This window comes from Eschrichtius robustus, chromosome 11 (assembly GCF_028021215.1).
Source record: "Eschrichtius robustus isolate mEscRob2 chromosome 11, mEscRob2.pri, whole genome shotgun sequence".
NCBI classification, from domain to species: Eukaryota; Metazoa; Chordata; class Mammalia; order Artiodactyla; family Eschrichtiidae; genus Eschrichtius; species Eschrichtius robustus.
In genome coordinates this window covers 18,746,110-18,764,569 of record NC_090834.1, presented here as the reverse complement: position 1 = coordinate 18,764,569, position 18,460 = coordinate 18,746,110, and the positions used below count along the sequence as shown (strand labels likewise).

Here is an 18,460-nt window from a genome sequence, read left to right as displayed (position 1 = left end):
TTTTCCTCTCTTCTGCTCCCTCCCACCACCAGACTGACCCATTAAAACTGACTTTGTACAAAAAGTGGCCCATTTTTGGTGGCCCCAAGAGAAGTACGATGTCATCAAGAGAGAGGTGGGTGGTATAGCCGTGGACACACGTGCAGAGGCGACACTGGATCCTGTCCACAGCTACTTTCAGCTAGAAGGTTCTGGATCCCAGCCCCAGGCCAGGCTAGGCCGTGATAAAAGTCATTTGCTGACTGTGTCCATTACCAGGGCCATGAGTGACAGCCGAGCCCAGCCTGAGGCCCTTTCTTTCGGGGTCCCCACTGGCAGCACTGTCTGTCAGGCCCAGCACATATGTGCCCCTGGGGTTAGAGGTTCAAGGACCCAAGCTGCCTGCTATTGGTTCCTGCAGGGGGAAGGCTGGAGAGTGGCGGGAGGGGGCACTCTGGCCCCCGGTGGCTGGAGAGTCGGCCTAAGTAGACCCCTCCCAGCCTCACCTTCACTTGCACCCCACAGTCTTTGCAAAAAGACTGACAAGGGTCTGACTTTCTCCGAGTCCCAGCATCAACCCCACCTGCTCCCGCCCCTCCTCCCCCGGATCCGCTGTACAAATACAGGGCTACTGCCAAGCTGTGGGAACAGTAAATCTTCCTCGCTCTTTTATTCACGCCCTCGCGTCTGCAGACAGTGCCGAGGAAAAACAAACCCCACCAAATCCCCGCGGGCTCTAGCAGTCTGTCAGCCTCTTCTTTGCTCCTCTCTGATCCCCTCCAGGAGGCAGAGGCCAGGAGAAGAGACCGACCCAGCTCTGATGCGGGCGGCAGCTCCACCCCCCCCCGCCCCATCCCCTCCTCCTGAGGGAGCTCAGCGAGCACCTGTCACATGCTGAGCCCCGTACCACGCTCTGGGGACCAGAAATCAGTGAGACCTGGAGAAACTGGGCAGTCAGTATTCCTGGCTTCCAGCAGCAGCACTGCATCTGCCTCACCTTCCAGCCCTCCCCCAGACCGCAGAGCTTCTGGGCCTGGCAGGGCCAGGCTGTTTGCTCAAAACATTTGGCAAGATGAGTTGCAGCTGCCCTGGGTGCCGTCTGAGGAACCACCGAGGGGAAGGATGGGCAGCCAGGTCAGCTGCAGCCCCTGTGGAAGGAGGGACTCTCGCTCCAACAGCCTCTGGACCAAGGCAGCATCTTGGCGAAAGAGTCCAGATCTTGAGAATTCCTGGGAGCTTCTCCTCCTGCAACTCTGGGCCACCAGGGAAAGCTGCTTTTAAGCTCAATCAGACCGAAGGGGGACTGGAGGAGGCCAAGGGGAGCCGGATTTTGCCTTTTATACGGAAGAGAGGCAATGGACTTAGCATGACCCACTGTCTCAGTTTGCCCAGCACTGCAGGGTTTCTGGGGACACGGGACTTTTGGTGTTACAACCGGGACAGTCCTGGGCAATCTGGGAAGGTGGGGTTCCCCTAACTTAGGGGCCGTGGGAAAGGCTCCACCCTCTGTGAGCCTGACACATGGCTTGGGACAGAGGACAGCTTGAACCCAAGCTGCCGGTAGAAGCCGGTAATGCTTCTGCGGGTGGAAAACTTTCTTCACTACTGGCCCACGTGCAGGAGGAAAGGCCGGAGAGCAGGGGGTCCCGTGGGCAGCTCAGGAGCTGTCAGGGGAAAGTAGGCAGAAGAAAAGTGTCTGCGGACTTCAGGGCAGGGAGGAAATTCCCTCACTGTCTCTAGGGAGCTGGCACCCATGGGGCCCCACCGAAAGCCTGGGGTGTTGGGAAGTGAGCTGGGGAGCCCCTGAGAAAAACCTATCCTTGAACCCTTCGCCAGTGTGCATGGGACATGGGGAAAGATGGCTTTAAAATCTTCTGCCTGGTGCCTCATCCTCCCAGGACCCAGAGGGCTGTCAGAGCGCTGTCCTGGAGAGGGCCTGACACAGCAGAGCAAGCTTGTTCCTTTAGATCTGTCCCAGGGAACAAGCTCTTCTCCATGGGTGTCCCGACTGGATGTTGGGGGCGGGGGCGGGGCGGGTGGTGGTGGTGCAGATAGATGTCTCCAGGGGCAGCAGAGGTTTGTGTTAAAGGCAGCCTGATAAGGCAGATCCCATGGAGACCCCCTCACCCAGACCCCTTATTTGATGGGAGACCAAACTCCAAGAAGGTTGAGTCACTAGCTCAGGGCAGCACACTCTCCAGTGGTTAAAGACCCAGACGGGACTGTCCACCATCAGATGTCACAGCCAGAGATTCCTTGGAAGGGGGGATGCACAGAAGATAAGGCCCGCCCTGTGAAAGCCCCCGCCTTCCTGTCACATTCGTGACAGATCACACCTTCTGGAGCCAGGACTCCTCTACTCCATTCTGTTGAGTCCCCAGCATGGTCCACCCCAGCACCAAGCCCAGGAGAAAACCCGCCAGCAGATTTCCCTGCACTGCTCCGGGGCACTGGAAATCTGGGGCTCCGGGGGCACTGGAAATCTGCAGCGGGTGCCTGCAGGCTCCGCCTCTCCCTTTCCTGGCCTCAGACTGTGTAAGAAAGACCAGCTTCGCCTCTCAGTAGGAGGCTGCTCCCTGCCTAGGATGAAGAGCCTTCCTAGAGCTGGAGGTATTTAAGACACAGTTTAAAGGGCCGTTAACCGTACTGGGCTCCAATGAGTTTAGCAGGAAGCAGAGCCCCAGTGACGCAAACACAAAGATACATCCTGGTGCGCCTAAGTGGGGAGGTGGGGAGGGATCCAGAGCCAGGATGACGAGGGAGGCGAAAGAGTGGGAGCAGGTGTAGCTGGGTTCTCTTTTGCGCAACCAGGAGGGTCCTAAGTACATGGCCAGGAGAGGGCAGAAAAGGAAGAAGAGAGAAAAACAGTGGGGAGACTCAGGAAAACCATCTCCTGACAGCTACTGTACCAGCCTCTAGCGTTTACAGCATTTCCAGTTTCGTCCTGTGGTGGGTGAGCCCAACACTTCCAAAAATAAAACGCAGGAAACAGCCCGAGAAATGTTTCCGAGGAACGACAGGGCTGCCCCCTTGTTCACAGCAACTCTCCTAGGAGAAGCAAGACTCCACGGAAAGTCTAACAAGGAGAGAGAGCCTGCACCCTGCTGTACCCTCCAGACCCCCAAAGCACAGAGAAGGAGTAGATGAGAGAAGGGCTCTACCCTGGGCCTGGCAGCCAGGACCCACCTTTCCTGGGAAGTCTCAGGAGGCTGGCAAGCTCTGCCGAGGCAGGTGGGATGCTGAATCCTTGGGGAGAGAGACGGGTTTCCTGCACACAGAAATGCCCTGACTTAGTCAACAATAGGCCCTTGGAGCTCCCTTAGCAATTACCGCCTCACCACTCAGCTTCGTGCCAGACTGGCCACTAATAGTTTATTGCAAATAAGTCTCATGGCTCCAATAAGGCAGCCGCTTCTCTGCCTCTGAATTCCCTGCAGCGTGTCACACAGCTGGGCACCCCGCTGCTCCTCATTAAAATCCTTCCGGACCTGAATCTTGCTACCCGTCCTTGCTCCCATCTCCAGCCCTGCCCTCCAGCAGCCGGCCCAGGGCACCCACTTTTCCTCACTTTCCTAAGGGCTGGATTGGCAGTTGCCAATACAGGAAGGGCAGGTGAGAGCCTCTGAGTCTGTAGATCTGACTGGTAGCCTGGTGAAAGATACCAGGACCTTCTATAGGTAAACAGGGAATCGCTATTAGCAAATTCTCTAATTAGGGCTCTCCTTATCGTCCTCCTGTGGAAAATACTCATTTGTAACATTTTAAGTCAGACCATGCAGAACTGGACATCTGTAAGAACATTGCCCAGGAAGGGTCTCTGGCAGGAGCCACTTCCCAGGTTTTGGTTCCCTCACCTATAAAAAAGAGGGATGGCAATGCATGACTGTAGGCAGGCGACTAAACCAACCTTCCCATTCTATACTTCTCTGCAATACTGGACCATCTCGTTCATCTGTGTGCAAAACAATGATGTGGATTTGGCGTAAAAAGACTCGAAGTTCCCATCCTGGCTTTGGCGCTTATTAGCTGGCTGGTCCTGGGGAAGTCACTTCATCTTTCTGAATGAATTTTCTCACCTGTGAAATGGGCACAATAATAATATCTTCACCACACAGATGGTGTGAGATTTAAATGGGATACCACGTGTGAGCAGGATTGATAAACTGTAAAATAGTATCCAAGTGTTACTGATTATTAACAGATCATAATGACTGTGGTAAATAAAAACCTCCCTTTAAATAAGCAAACGCCTATGGGCAACAACAGAAACACAAAAAAGATCATCGCTGATGGATTTGCTGGTAACTCTTCCCTGCCCAGGGAGGTCGGCAGCCCTGAAACCGCCTCTTGAAGCGGGGACTCCCCAGAGTCGGGTAAGTAAATGCTGATCTCGGGATGGAGGCTGGAGGTCGGGGCTCTCAGAACACAGGGTCAGACCACCCACCACCTGCCAGGGCCTCACCCACGTTGCTTCTGCAGTTGGGCAGCAGATTCCCAGCAGCCACTTCCCCAGCTGTTTTTAAACGACAGTAAATTGTGGCCTTTTTTTTCTAATGCACTTCTTTGAAAAGGAAGCAGACCCTCCAGGAATGAATATTCATTTGTACTACCCCTCAAAAAAATGCTGATAAACTCACGAAAAAGTTGTGTCATTGCTAAACGCTAATTGCATTTCCTTGGGTAAGCACCATAAAAAATTCATTGCAGTTTTTAGAAACAAGATACCAATTGCATTTTAATTGCTAGAGAGGAGAGAGTGGGGGAGAAGCTTAACCAGGAAAATGCTAACTGGGCAGAAACTCAGAAAGACATCTCCCGAGCCAGAAGGCCCAGTCCTGAAACAAGAGCTGAGGAGAGATGGGTCTCGTGGGGAAGCCAGACCCTCCCAGAGGAAGCACTGACTCAGTGGCACTCAGACTTGCGGTATCAGAGCACCTGGAAGGCTGGGGCTTTCTGTTGTCAATCATGACATGTAGATTTAACAAATGTACGGAATTATACGAGCAGGAGCCAGTTCCAGAGCTTTAAGAAACATGTACGGGAGGAAAATTGTAATTCTACTACCCCTTAATGTGGGTGTGAGAGAAAGAGAGAGAAGGGGGGTGGGGGGAGGACGGGACCGAGGCCATACATCATTTCACTTTAATACCAGAAGTCCTGGACCAGTTCACAGAACTGTCATTTAAAACCTACACCCTATTCCAACACCAACCAGAGTGTTCTTACCGTGCCCCCCACCCCACCCCCAGCCCCAGCAGGGCCAGCCAGAGCCAAGTGAGAGCAGGCAGTAGGTGAGATCGACAGAAGAGTGGGGCGGATCCTGACTCCATGGGCTTAACCTGGGCCGGTCCAGCCTTGACCCCATCTGCCCAGGAGCTTCCCAGCCTGGGTCAGTAGGGAGGCACTTCCCCCACCTGAGAGCGCAGGGAGAAGGCGGGCCCAGGGCATCCCTGAGCATTCTCCCAAAAGATGCGCACAGGGGCTGGGGAGGGGAGGGGGCAGAAGGGCAGGCTCCCGACTGCCGCCAGCACCCTCTTCCTCTCCGGCTGCTCCCTCTCCACCTCTCGGCTCCCCCACCTTCCCAGCCCAACCCCAGCCTCTCTCCTGTCATTGAGGCTCTCTGGTGAGATAGAGGGACTGGAAATCAGGGCTGGAGGGGAGAGGCCCCGTGGCCTGGAGGCTGGCCGGTGGGTGGCGACTGTCTCTTGTGCAGCGATAAGAGATCCATGCCTTCTGCATCCGGGGCTGCTGCTTCTCCTCCATCTAGTGGACCTGCCAGAGACCCCAGGAAACATGAGGCTGGAACGCAGTGAGACTGAGGAAACAACAGGACCAGGGGAGGGAGTCCTGGGCTGAAAGAGAAAGGAGCTGATCTACAGAGTGGCTCCACCCTCGGTTAGCCGAGTAACTAGCATTTTAATAAATCACTTAACCACTCGGAACCTTCATTTCCACTTCTATCAAATGGGGCTAAAATATCTGCTTCTCTAGGTTTTTTGTAAGGTTTGAATGAGAAGGTGGACGCATAGGTCCCCTGTAAACTCTAAAGTTTATTATCTACCACCTGCCCTGAGCCCAACCTTGCAGAAGGATGCTTCCCACTATCACACGCTGCATTTATAAAGTACTTTATGCAGATCACGTGCTTTTATATACATTCTCACTTGGCTCTGCCACTGAACGGATGAAGTGGAGTGGCCAGCCCAGGATCACACAGAATGAATCCGTTGCTGAACTCAAACTGCTAAATGCTGAGCTCTCTCCCTAGGGCAGGGAGAGCAGGCACGACCAGGGATGAGTCATGGTCACAAGTAAATACATAATAACACCTGGGCCACTCACTCTAAGCCTAGCGCTGGGCAGGCCTGACCTCATGTAATCGTCACATATGATGACATATACAGTAGCCACGATGGTTACTACCAGGACACTGAGGTTTACCGAAGTTAGGAATTTGCCACAGGTCCCACAGGAAATGGCAGATCTGGGCTACAAACTCAGGTCAACTCTTCCTTAGTGAATGCTTAAATTCATAGAATGGATTCAACGTTATAAGCTTCACTTCTTCCTCCTCCCAGTCTGGGAATATTCCCCAGCCCCCAGCAGGGCCCAGGCCCGAGGGATGAGGGTCACGGTTTCCGAGGGTTAGTGGTCCTTCACAAACGGGTCTGCCCCACCTGCCTCCCCGGCTCACCTGCGCCGTGTCCTGGATCCAGCCCAGGAATTCGGCAACCTTGGCGTAGACGCCGGGGTGGTTGGGCTCTGCGCAGCCGCGGCCCCAGCTGACCACCCCCACCAGGCGCCACGTGCCCTTGTCCAGGCACACCAGGGGACCCCCGCTATCCCCCTGCGGCATCCAGGCCCCGGGATACAGAGAAACAGGCAGTTAGTTAGTCCTTCCTGGTGGAGTGGCGGCAGACCACTCCCCAACCCCCGACCCCCGGGGCCAGGAGTACACACTGCATCCCAGGCGGTCCTGCTTCCAGGACGGATCCCGTCATGCCTCGGCCCCCCTTCAACCCGCAGCGCGCTGCCCACTTGCCTGGGCGCCCCCGCTCGCGGAGAGGATGGCAGCCGGGCCCCCGGCCGCAGGCCCCGCCCACCCCGCCCCGGGGCCCCCGCCCGCCTGCACCTGGCATGCGTCGGCCCTCTGGTCCAGGTAGCCAGCACACAGCATGCGGGGCGTGAGGGCCCCGCTGTACACGCAAGAGCTGTTGCAGAGCTGGGTGCTGAGCAGGGGCACCACCGTGTCCCGGAGCGTGTCCGACCTGTGGGCTGCGGGAGGCAGATGCGGAGATGGAGGGGCGCAGAGCAAGGCCCGGGAAAGCAGGGCAGCAAGAGGGCCTTAGAGGCCCCGGAGGTGCGGAGGCCCAAAGAGGGGAGCCCAGGATGGGAGCTGTGGACTCTGGGCGAGGAGGCAGGGGTCCGTCAGACTTGGGGGCTGGGAGCGAAGAGGAGGAGTAGACCCCACACATACACCCTGCTGCTGAGGCCTTGGCCCTCCTGGGAGAAGGGGAGGGGGACGAAGGGGCCTGGGTTTAGGGGAAAACACCAGGTGGTTCTCCCAGAAAGACCCAGGCAGGGGAGACTGGGGCCCCTGGGTCTGGCCAGGGGTGATGCCAGAGGAGAAGGGGGCTGGCGCTGCCCTGTGGCCAGGGGAGGAGGAGGTGGGAGGGGGAGGTGCCTCCCCTTGGGAAAGGATGCCTGCCTCCCCGACACCCACACCCCTGTGCGCCCCGGGCCCTGGGAGCTGACTCACTGTGGCTGGGGTCCGTGTGGCCCCAGCCAGACACCCAGCACTGCGAGCCCCTCGGAAAATCCTGCTCTTCAGCCGGCAGGCACACGGCGCCCACGGTGTCTGCGGAGAGGCAGGGGTCCCGGGTCCCACTCCGGCTCAGCCTCCCTGCCCGCGAGCCTGGGCAAAGGACCAGGGCGGGCATGTCCTCCACGCCCCCTCCTCAAACAGTCTGGCTCCGGCCTCCTGTACAGCTGTGCGGGTCAGGCACTGGCCCACGTGGGAGCTACCATTCACGCAGAGGACAGTGTGGAAACTGCAGCGTGCCTGGTGCCCTAGGCCGGGCGGTGTACACACGGTGCATCCCCACCTGGGGCTGAGGGGGGATGGAAACTCCTTCTGGGTGTTTGTACCTAACTTCTCCTAATGAGGACCCATTTTGGATTTTCCCCAGGGCGTGTGGACCCGCTTGGGACATGGTTTCCAAAAGTGTGCGACCTGCCCTGTGGACGGAGCCTGAACCTGATTTTACGTAATGCATAGACCTGCCGTTAGTTAGTAAACGCCACTTCGCTGGGAGAAAGTATTTCCTCTTCGGTTCTCTTTCAGCCCCTCTTCTGCGCCACGGAGAAAGAGTCTGTCTGGTGCTACTCTGTGCCTCTCTTCACGCCTGCCCACCCCTTCCAAGCACAGAGAGAGCGGCCTGACGCGGCAGTTCTGCAGAGCACAGCGCCTAGCTGGGACTTGAGCACTGTTTTGCTTTCACTCTGTGCATTTTTCTGGTGATTATCTATTTACTATAAGTCATATGGGTTCTCCAATTAGGTAGTAACCTAAAGTTTCCCTTTAAATATATCCATGTCGATTTGGAAGCATTAACTGTTGAACAGCGGTGCAGAGAACACCCATATACGGTAGAATTTGTGAACGGCATAGAGCAGCCACTGTTGCTGGGGAAACCCAAGGCTCCAGGTAGCAATGGGAGGGAGGAGTGCTGAGTGTGTGTGTGTGTGTGTGTGTGTGTGTGTGTGTGTAGGCGTGCACAGGAGTAGGTGTGCATACTTATGTGAGCCTTGCATGAGTGTGTGAGCGTGTGAGGGCATGCACGTGTGTGTGTGTGTGAGCATGTGTGTCTGTAGGTGAGTGCACATGGCACGTGCGTGTGGAAGAGCTGCCCTTCAAGGGCAGATGCAGTGGAGGAGACGCTCTGCCCCGGGAATTGTTTGCCTCGTGAACTTGAAGAGAGTCAATTCCCTCTCTAAAGGTCAGCATCCTTATCTACATACACCGGCCTCAGCTCCCTGTCAGGTTTGTTCTGAGGATGGGGTGAAAGAATACTTGGTAAGGTAAATCTTATTAACCGTAACATGGTGCTAGTTATTAACTGTTATCCTATTAACTGTCAATACATAGTTAACTATTATTCACTATAACCCGGCCGGGACCTGGCACCAGCCTGGGGACGGGATGGAGCAGCCTGTTGGGAGATGGAGCCACTGAGAAGCTCTTCTTGGGACCTCGAGGCAAATCCCGCCTGCAGCCCAGATGGGAAAAGGGCCAGAACCTTTGTCCCCAAAAGAGCGTGTGGAAGAGTTGGCACCACCCCAGGTCCAGGTGATGCCAGAGTCCACGACGGTCACCAAATGAAGTGAACGTTGGGTTCACAGCACAAGGGGGTCTTAGGAAGCCGCGGGGCTCTCACGCTCCCGGCGCCGCCCCTCTCACCACAGCCTCACCTGAGAAGTGGAGCGGGGTCCGGAGCTGCAGGAGGGCCACGTCGTAGTCGTGACTCTGGGCACTGTACAGAGGGTGGGCGATGATCCGCTCCACCACAGCCCCCTGGTGCGGCCTGACCGTGCTGTGGCTGACCAGCCCCACATGGACCCGCCAGCTGGACCGGCGGGACAGCCTGAAACTGCACAAGGGAGCCGAGCTGAGCCCGGGGAAGGAAGGGGCCGGAGACGTTGACATAAATGAGTTGGTGGGGGGAGGAAGCCAACAAGCGTGGCTGTTAGTGGGGGCCCCATCACCAGGCTGCAAGCTCCCAGAACCCAGACCTCTTAGAATCCCCCAGCAGCTGGCAAGACACTGGGCATGCAGTAGGTGCTTAATAAATGCTCAGGCACTGATGGAGAGAGAAGTGAGACACTATGATCATTGGCCACCAGCCCTGCACTCTCCAGCATAAACCCCTTCAAGTTTTACAGCAAACATGGGAAGGCCTTGTGTGATTATCATAGCTCTAAGCCGAGTCAGCAAAGCTTTCCGCAGTGCTGTCTCCCCACTTCCTAAGTGTGATCGCTGGGGAGGCACTTTGGCTCTCCCAGCCTCGGTTTCCTCACTATAAGATGAGAATTACACCACCTGCCTTGCCCGCCATCAAGAGAAGAGGGCCAAAGAGCTCATTCATTCCTTCCAATCAGCATTTATTAAGCACCTGCTATATTCCAGGCCACCGGGACAAGGCAGGGGAAAAATCAACAAAGGGATTCAGTGGTAAACAAGACTCTTCCCTGCCCCCATGGAGCTTCCAGTGTAAAGGGGAAGAAAGACATTAAACAAATAATTACATGGAAAGTGATTTAATTACAGTGGTGATAAACGTTAAGAAGCATGGAGGGCTGTGAGTGTGAAAGCATCTTAAAAACTTAAAGACCGAACAAAACTAAAGAACCAATATTTGTATTATGACTGCTGTTTAGGCAGAGCTGTTCTTGGCACTGAACAGGGAGAATTTCACAAACACCGCCCGGGCCCACTCGCAGCAGACATGGGAGGCGGACAGTTGGACATTGTATACAGGACACACCAACGGCCAAAGAGAAAATGCTAGGGGGGCACCCTCCCCCCAGCAGCCCCCAGCCTTGCCTGTGCACGCAGTGCGCCGCGGTCACCACCCAGTGCGGGGCCAGCACGGAGCCCCCGCATGTGTGCCGGGCACCCAGGGCCACGCTGGCCTGCCAGGGCCAGCGCCCGGGAGCCACCGCCTGCCCGCCCACTATCTGGGAAGCCAGGGGCCTGGTCCCACACTCTGCAAACAGACAAGCACTGGTGAGATGGAAAGAAAGCGGGGCGGGTGTCAGCACTGTGCTAACGGTCGGGGCCTGTGGTCCAGCGTGGACGGCTCCCGTTTATCATTCCTGGCCCTAAGCATGGGGCGGGAAGCTGGAAATGTTGGTTACACATCCACCTGCCCCATCAGGCGGTGCGCTCGCTGAGAGCAGGGGTGGTGCCTGCATCATCTATGGAGCCCCAGGATCTAAGAAAACGCCTGTCCCATAGGAGGGGGTCAAATGGTGGCATGTGGACCGATGCGTGGAAGGACAGATGAAGAGATGGCTAGATGACTGGGAAGACGGGTGAAAGGAACTCTGTAAACTGTCTCCCACTTGACCCCTCTTTCCCCACCATCCTTAGTCTCCAGAAGCTGCTGTTTCCCCTTTGGGGCGCCCCCAGAGGCCAGGGAACATCAGAGGCCAGGGCGGGGAGTGAGGCAAGGAGGTTATCCACCCAAACCAGTGGCTGGTGGCGGATGGGACAGAGGTGTAGACGGGGCTCTGTTTGGGTAGAACTGTGTCTGCAAGAAGGGGCCCTGCAGGCAGGTGGGCAAGGAACTCCACCCCAGACCCAGCTGAGCTTCCCAGTGGGGATGTCCCACCCTGAGGGCATGGGGGAGACGCCCTCCTCCCATCGCCTCCTTCCCGGACCCAGGACAGGACTCACCAGAGCATCTGAGGGAAACAATTTGACCAGAAGTACAGCTGTCCCTGCAAAACAGAGGCAGCGCCAGCAGGAAGGTGGGCGGGGCCCACCCCAGGCTGCACACCCACCCGAGGGCCTGGGGGAGGGGGGCGTTGTTGGGGGGAGCAGAGGGGGCCTCTCTGTAGCCACAGCCACCTGCTTCCTGCCCCCACCCAAGCCCCCAGGCCCCTGCTTGTAGCAGGTCTCTAGAACAGCAGCTGTGCTCTGCCCAGTCGTCCCCGGCACACAGGACTTCGAGGTCCTCCAGTTGGATTTGGGCAGGGCCCAAAGTTACAAATGGAGCGCTCATGACTGTGACAATCGGCTGTTCCCACTAAGGCCCCTGAGTAAATGTGTGCTCAGCCGGTGAGTGGGTAAGAGAGCGAGTGAACCGACTCAGTTCTTCGCCCCGTGCTGCTGCCTCAGACGACTCCACTCTCCCCCAAGCCCTTTGCCCGGCCCTGCGTACTCAGATGCCTGCTCTCCTCTTTCTCCTCCTCCTTCCTAGCATAAACCTCAACTCCTGGGAGTTCCCTGGCGGTCCAGTGGTTAGGACTCGACGCTTTCACTGCTGAGGCCCAGGTTCAATCCCTGGTTGGGGAGCTAAGATCCCGCAAGCCACACAGTGAAGCCTAACATAAATAAATAAATAACATTTAAAAACACACTGTGAAAAAGAAAAAAAAATCAACTCCTTTTGGAGCAAAGCCCTCTTTCTTGACTTCTCTCTTGACCCCAGCATCCTAATGCCTGGATTCTACTAGTTTCCCAAATCCACGGTCCCCCGGCACTCCTGGCAGAGTCAGTCCCACCCTTACTTCCCTTTGCCCATTAAGGTATCTAAGACAGGGACCCCACGTTCCCCTGATCGGCCCACAGGGGACAGGAGCCGGATAGGAGGGGACTGAGGTTCAGACGGGAACAGTGGAGAAGGGGTGAGAAGGCTTTAGAGCAGGGGCAGGAGGAGGCTGCTGGAAAGCTTTAGGACACCCAGACAGGGTGAAACCCACTCAGCTTGCACCCACCCCCAGGATTTGGGGAAGGGGCCATCCCAGAGCCCTCTCTTCTCTGGAGGGTCTCCAGGTTCCAGACAGTCAACCATCTCTCTCCTGAGATAGCAGAATTATCCAAATAAAGTGCGGCAGGGGTGAGAGGGACTAGTTTGGAGACAGGAGCCTGGTTTCAAGACTTGGTTTGGCTGCTTATCAGTTCTGTGACCTTGCACAAGGCCCTTTACTTCATTGAGTCTCAGTTTCCCCACCTGTAAAATGGGAATAGGAGTACCATTTCAAATCCTCTGACAATAACACCCAATCCTGCCGTTCTTGTGAGGGGCAAATAAGATGATATATGTGAAACTTTGGTGGGCAGGGCTCCTGTGAGCTGAGTTAGTAATTTCTAATTGGGAAATATTCCTCTTTGTTGTCCTATCTCACACCTCCAGCGTCCTCGCCACCAGGCTCTCGTGATAGGAAGATTTTTGCTGGATTGTTCACCAGGAAGTGAGGGGCATCACTCAGCCCCCTGAGAAGCCCTACCTGGGCTGCCACACCTCCTCCGGGAGGCCTCCCAGTCTAGGAGAGAGCTGAGCAAACTGCCCGGAGCTGTTGAGCCTGATGTCAGACAGGTTCACTGCCTTGTGGTCTGTGAGTCTTGGCAGGAGAAGGGAATGAAACGGGAGGAAATCGGCTTTAAACTGACGATCGGCACGAGAGATGGGGGTTAAGTATAACTGCAATGTGATACTATACCAGTGTAGTGACTGAGCAAGACTTTGACAATGACCTCTTCTGGGATTTATATTTGTTAAAAATCAAGGATGTTCAAAGGAGAGAAACAGACTGGGGCACCATCACGCCCAGAGGCCAGGAGATGACCAACATGACCTCTTGCCATTTCCTGAGTACTTTGATGGTGACAGACAGATAGAGGTCTTCAATGCTCCTCCCCCACCCATCAGCTCTCCACCCTCCCCAGGCCCCAGCTCTGGCCCCAGCTACCTGAGATGCCCAAGGCTCCGGCAGATCCGTACCCCCAGGGCAGAGCTCCAGCCCTCGTGGCAGACCAGGAGCCAGTCTGGCCGGGCCCTCACCTGCACTTCCAGCAAGAAGTCCTCGGTGTTTATTCTGAAAGACACTGAAACCGCAGTATGAAAGCCACATCCCACCTGCTGTGGGATGGAGGGGTGGCATGGGCAGGGCGAGCCGGACCTGGCCACCGTGAGACCTAAAGTGCCCTTCACGATAGCATCTGGGTCACCCCATATCAGGCTCCCTGTTCCCCAGGGAGCCAGCCGGTTCCGAGAACAAAATAACCCCTCTTTGCGCAGCCTTTTAGGTTTGTGTTTTAACCAAGTGCTTTTAAACGTGCGCCATCACTAAGTGTCACAGCAACCCTGTGGGGTGAGAATTCCCATCCTCGCATTCTGCAGAGGGAAGTAAGGCACGGAGGTTAAGTGACCCGTCCTAGGTCACAGGATCTGCAAGTGATGGATCCAGGTCTTCTGATTTCAAATCTCATGGCAATACTAGTGATGGCTCCTGTTTATTGAGCATCTGCTTTTTCCAGGCTCTGTGCTAAGCCCTTTTTTTTTTTTTTTAAACTAGCTAAGGGAGAGATTTGAGGGAATTTTTTTTTAAGTTAATTAATTATTTATTTATTTATTTATTTATTTATTTATTTATTTATGGCTGTGTTGGGTCTTCGTTTCTGTGCGAGGGCTTTCTCTAGTTGCGGCGAGTGGGGGCCACTCTTCATCGCGGTGCGCGGGCCTCTCACTATCGCGGCCTCTCTTGTTGTGGAGCACAGGCTCCAGACGCGCAGGCTCAGTAATTGTGGCTCACGGGCCTAGTTGCTCCGCGGCATGTGGGATCTTCCCAGACCAGGGCTCGAACCCGTGTCCCCTGCGTTGGCAGGTGGATTCTCAACCACTGCGCCACCAGGGAAGCCCTGTGCTAAGCCCTTTTATTTTATGCTCTTATTATGCTTACAACTTCATGCAGTAACTATTTTCATCTCCACTTCATGGAGAAGGAAATGGAAGCTCAAAGCAGTAACGGACCCAAAGGCACACACAGCTCGCAAAAGCAGGCTCCAAGCTGACCCTAACTAACCTCTGTAACTGATTCTACCCTCAGCCTTAGCAGCACCGTATATTCGGATCCTCAACTCTTAGCTGGAGGGGAGGGGACAAGATTTGGATGTGGGATGCAGAGACAACGTGGCGAGACGTTCCCAGCCCTCTGTGCGTTCTTTGCCCCTGGGCCCAGACCCTTGCCGGTCCCAGGCTGGCTCCCCACACACACCTGTGGCTCCTCTTCCCCACACTGCAGCCTCACGCTGCCCAAAGGGTGAGTCACCATCTCTCCTGGCAGCCTGGGCTCTTGGCCGTGACCCCGCTAGAGATCAAGACCGTCCCCCGGGAGTGCTGAAAGCCCTAAACCAGACATCAGCTCTACAAGCCTGGGCCGTGTCCCCACCCTCACAGTACGGGAGACACAGGTGGGTGGCAGCGAACTCGTGGCCCTTCATTTTGGTCCTCTTGCCCCCAGCCAGAAGGGAGGATCCCAGAGCTGTGGAGGGGCCCGGGGCCCAGGTGGGAGTCCTGCGACCTTGGGGCGTGGCCCACCTGCTCTGGGAAGCGAGGGGAGCAGGGCTTCCTCACCGCTGGCCTCCGAGCAGTTCGAGCTCACCTCCTCATCCTGCAGGGTCCCGGGAACAGGCTGAGAGGCAGCCGGCCACAGATACAGTGCTTCAGAGGACAAAAAAGACAAGGAGAGGCTGGGGGAAGGAAGGGCTTCCCCTAGGAGGGGGCCAAGGAGCAGAGCAAGGGACCTGCAGCAGAGGGAGGCAAAGGCAGCCCCCGGGGGGCTCCTCACCACCACCCTGCCCGAGGCAGGTCCCCCGCAACGTGCAGAAGAGAGCCATGGCGCTCTCAATGTTTCTGTCTCTGTCTCTGTCTCTCTCTCTCCCTCTGACTGGGAAAGATCTCTTGGAAAAGTTTGACAAGGGCCTCCCTGGATCATCCACTCGAGCACATTTCTCACTGTAGGACTGAAACGTTCTTCTTTACGTAGAGCCCGAGTCCCTCCTGCTGGCCCTTTGCCCCGTTTCTACTTGCTGTCTACTCAGAGTAGATGGAAAAGACGCTCATCCCACCTGCCTTGAACACCTTCTCAGCACCTGTTCCTCTCTCCCAGCATCCCCCAGATCCTGTTCATTGCCCCTCCCCTGCCACTGAAGGTCCCAGCACTGACCTAGAAGCCAGGAGCCAATGCTTGCACCAGCCAGCAACACCAGGGCTCCCAGCACCGCCCAGCCGCGCTGCCCTGTGCACCAGCGCCAGGCCCAAGAGACTGTGGGGGAGGAGGGCAGGGGAGCGTCTGGGGGCCCTGCCTCCGCCTGCCAGCCTCACTTCACCCCGAGACGCCACCCCGGGACCAGACAGCCCCCGAGTCGCGGCGGGAGTTTGCCCCACTGCACCTGCCCACCTCCCCCTGCCCCATCATCCTGGGGTGGGTAGGGGGCAGAGCTCTGATCACTGGAGCCTCGGAGCCCGCTCAAGCCCCCACATGGGAAACAGAGCAAAAGCATGTCTGGGATAAATAGTGAGACAGCCTCTCACCATCAGTCATTTAAGGCTGACCTGGGAAGATCTGGGGAAAAAGAATCTGGAGGATGTAGGAAGATTGTCCCTTCACTGCCCCCACCCTGTCATTCCCCGATGGCCCGGTCTGGCCTACTGGGTTGCTGCTGGGCCTCGGGCCTCCGCAGTGGGTCTCCTGGCTCTGCTCTGAAGATCCAGGATCCTGGACTCTCCTCTGCATCCTGAGCCTCCATGGGGGCTCGGCCATCCAGCAACAGGCTCTGGGGAAACAGCTGTCAGTCACTCACCAAGGAGAGAAATCACCACCGACCGCAAGAAGTCCCCACTCTCTAACTCCAGCCGGGCCCTCATTGCCACTTGCGAGCCTTTTTTCATCTTGGGGACGCCATGTGTGTTCCCATAGATGCCCCTCGGGCCTCCCTGCTCTCCTGGAGCCCCTAGCCCCGCCCACCTTTCTCTCACACAGCCAGTAAGTGTCAGAGCAGAGACCTGAGCCCAGATTGGGCCAACTGCAACGCCCACACTCTTCACCACCCCCTCACCTTGGTTCCCACCAGCATGGAGGACATCCACTGAATCCCTGGACATCCCTCCTCAGATCCTAAGATCCCATCCTTCCTCATTCCCTCCTATCTCAGAGGAAAAACTGCCCCTCCCCAACGAACCATGCATTCATTCACCCAGTAAATAGTATTCAGCCCAAGTGGACAGTCCACGGTGGGGGATACTGTAAGGAGTTCAGGGTAAATTAACGTGGACCTCCACAACCACCGCCTCAAAGAACCTACTTGTGAGTCCTGAAGATAAGTCATGTAAACAAAGCAGCACATGTTCAGTGACAGAAGAGAAGTTCAGTTTAACTAACATTGGAATTCCAAAGGAGAGCTTACTTCTTGTTGGGGAGATCAAGAAAGGCTTCCTGGAAGAGGCAGCCTCTGAGACAGGCCCTCATAGATGAATAGGGTTTGAACTGACATATATGGTCATTGGGTGTTCCAGGAAAAAGGTGTTGAGGAGGCTAGAGTGGGGTAGGTCAGACATTTGCCTAAAATTCATGTGCCATGAAGAAGAGTAATGGAAGGTAAAATCTTGGCAAAAACACTGGACCAGCAGTTCAAAGCTAGGTCTACAGCCTACTATATGAACTTGGTAACTCATCAGCCATCCAAATTTCAACTTTCTCCTTTATGAAATAAGAGTGATAACCCCTGCTACACATTGAGTAGTCTCCCCCATCTAGCTTTGTCTCCATTCCTTCTCCATGCCAGAGCAATCTTTCTAAAATGCAAACATTAGCAAGTTAACACCATCTTTAAAGTATCTAATGATCTTTGTAGCCTTCAGGGTAAATCCAAATCTCCCTTGTATAGCTCGCAGCATCCTCTGTGATCTCGCCCCTCCTCACCTCTCCATCCTCACCTGGCAGCACTAACTCCTCCACAGCGGAACTCAGGGTGATACTAACACACATGCCTGTCCTTAGCATCCTCACACACTCTCACACCACGGAGGCATGGCACCTGCTGTCCCCTTTCCCACATACTGACTCCTATGACCTTGCAAGACTCAGCTTAAGTGTCATTTTTCCAGGAAGCTTTCTTCAACCCAGGCAGCACCTATTGTGACCCTCTATTATGCTCATTCACTTCTCTCTCTCTCTCCTTCCTCTCTGGTCTAGGCATCCCAGAGTCTAGCTCAAGGCCTAGCACAAAGTGGGAATTCAGTTAATGCACACTGAATAAAAGGAAGGAAGGAAGGAAGGGAGGGAGGGAGGGAGGAAGAAAACAGATTATGTGGCGGAAAGGGTTTTATAAAGTACAACACAAATATTAAGTATAATAAATAATATATTAATAAGAAATACGTATAAACTATGGGTCCTTTCTTTAATGAATTTATAATCCAGTAAAGTAGAAAGAGTCCCTTAAAGTTGAAGTAAGTCCTGTCTCCCCTGCAGACCACCTTCCCCTGTCAACACGGCTTGGTCTAGAGAGAATTCCAGGGCATGCTCAGCCTTTCTTCCTGTCTCAGTATCAAGGGAACCTGGCTTGAAGTTCAGCCTCTGAACAAACTGGCCTCACCTCAGGCGCTGCCCCACCTCAACACTCACCTGTCCAAGGCCATGTGGTAGCCTGCAAAAATGGTCTTTAATGGTACAGGACTTCTTCATCCTTTTTTTGAGGAGGAGTTCATGTAATAATGATTTGCTAAGTGCTGCCTACAGGCAAAGCACCTGGCTAGGCATATGGGGGACAAGAGTGGGAAATAAAAGTCACCCCCGGGGAAAACCAAACCAGGAGGTTGACCACACAGGATCCCCTCTAGGGCCCCCTCTCCTCTGCACCAGAGCTGCCAGAGGAGACTCCTTCCAAGAGCCTAGAATTCCAAGGGTGGGGTCA

At 55.4% G+C, this 18,460-nt stretch overlaps 1 protein-coding gene across 1 annotated transcript; it reads right to left on the bottom strand.

Annotated features, from left to right (window-relative positions):
• Positions 1 to 1,457: 1,457 nt before the first annotated feature.
• Positions 1,458 to 17,532, bottom strand: TMPRSS5 (transmembrane serine protease 5). The gene is made up of 15 exons (XM_068556048.1): positions 17,467 to 17,532; positions 16,198 to 16,321; positions 15,712 to 15,810; positions 15,084 to 15,206; positions 13,456 to 13,591; positions 12,994 to 13,107; positions 11,438 to 11,481; positions 10,583 to 10,745; positions 9,451 to 9,629; positions 7,739 to 7,837; positions 7,112 to 7,254; positions 6,657 to 6,826; positions 5,394 to 5,751; positions 2,316 to 2,510; positions 1,458 to 1,643 (listed from the first exon to the last, which is right to left on the bottom strand). The coding sequence occupies exons 1-15, from the start codon at positions 17,530 to 17,532 to the stop codon at positions 1,458 to 1,460; spliced, it is 2,199 nt and encodes a 732-aa protein (XP_068412149.1).
• Between the last annotated feature and the right edge of the window lie 928 nt (positions 17,533 to 18,460).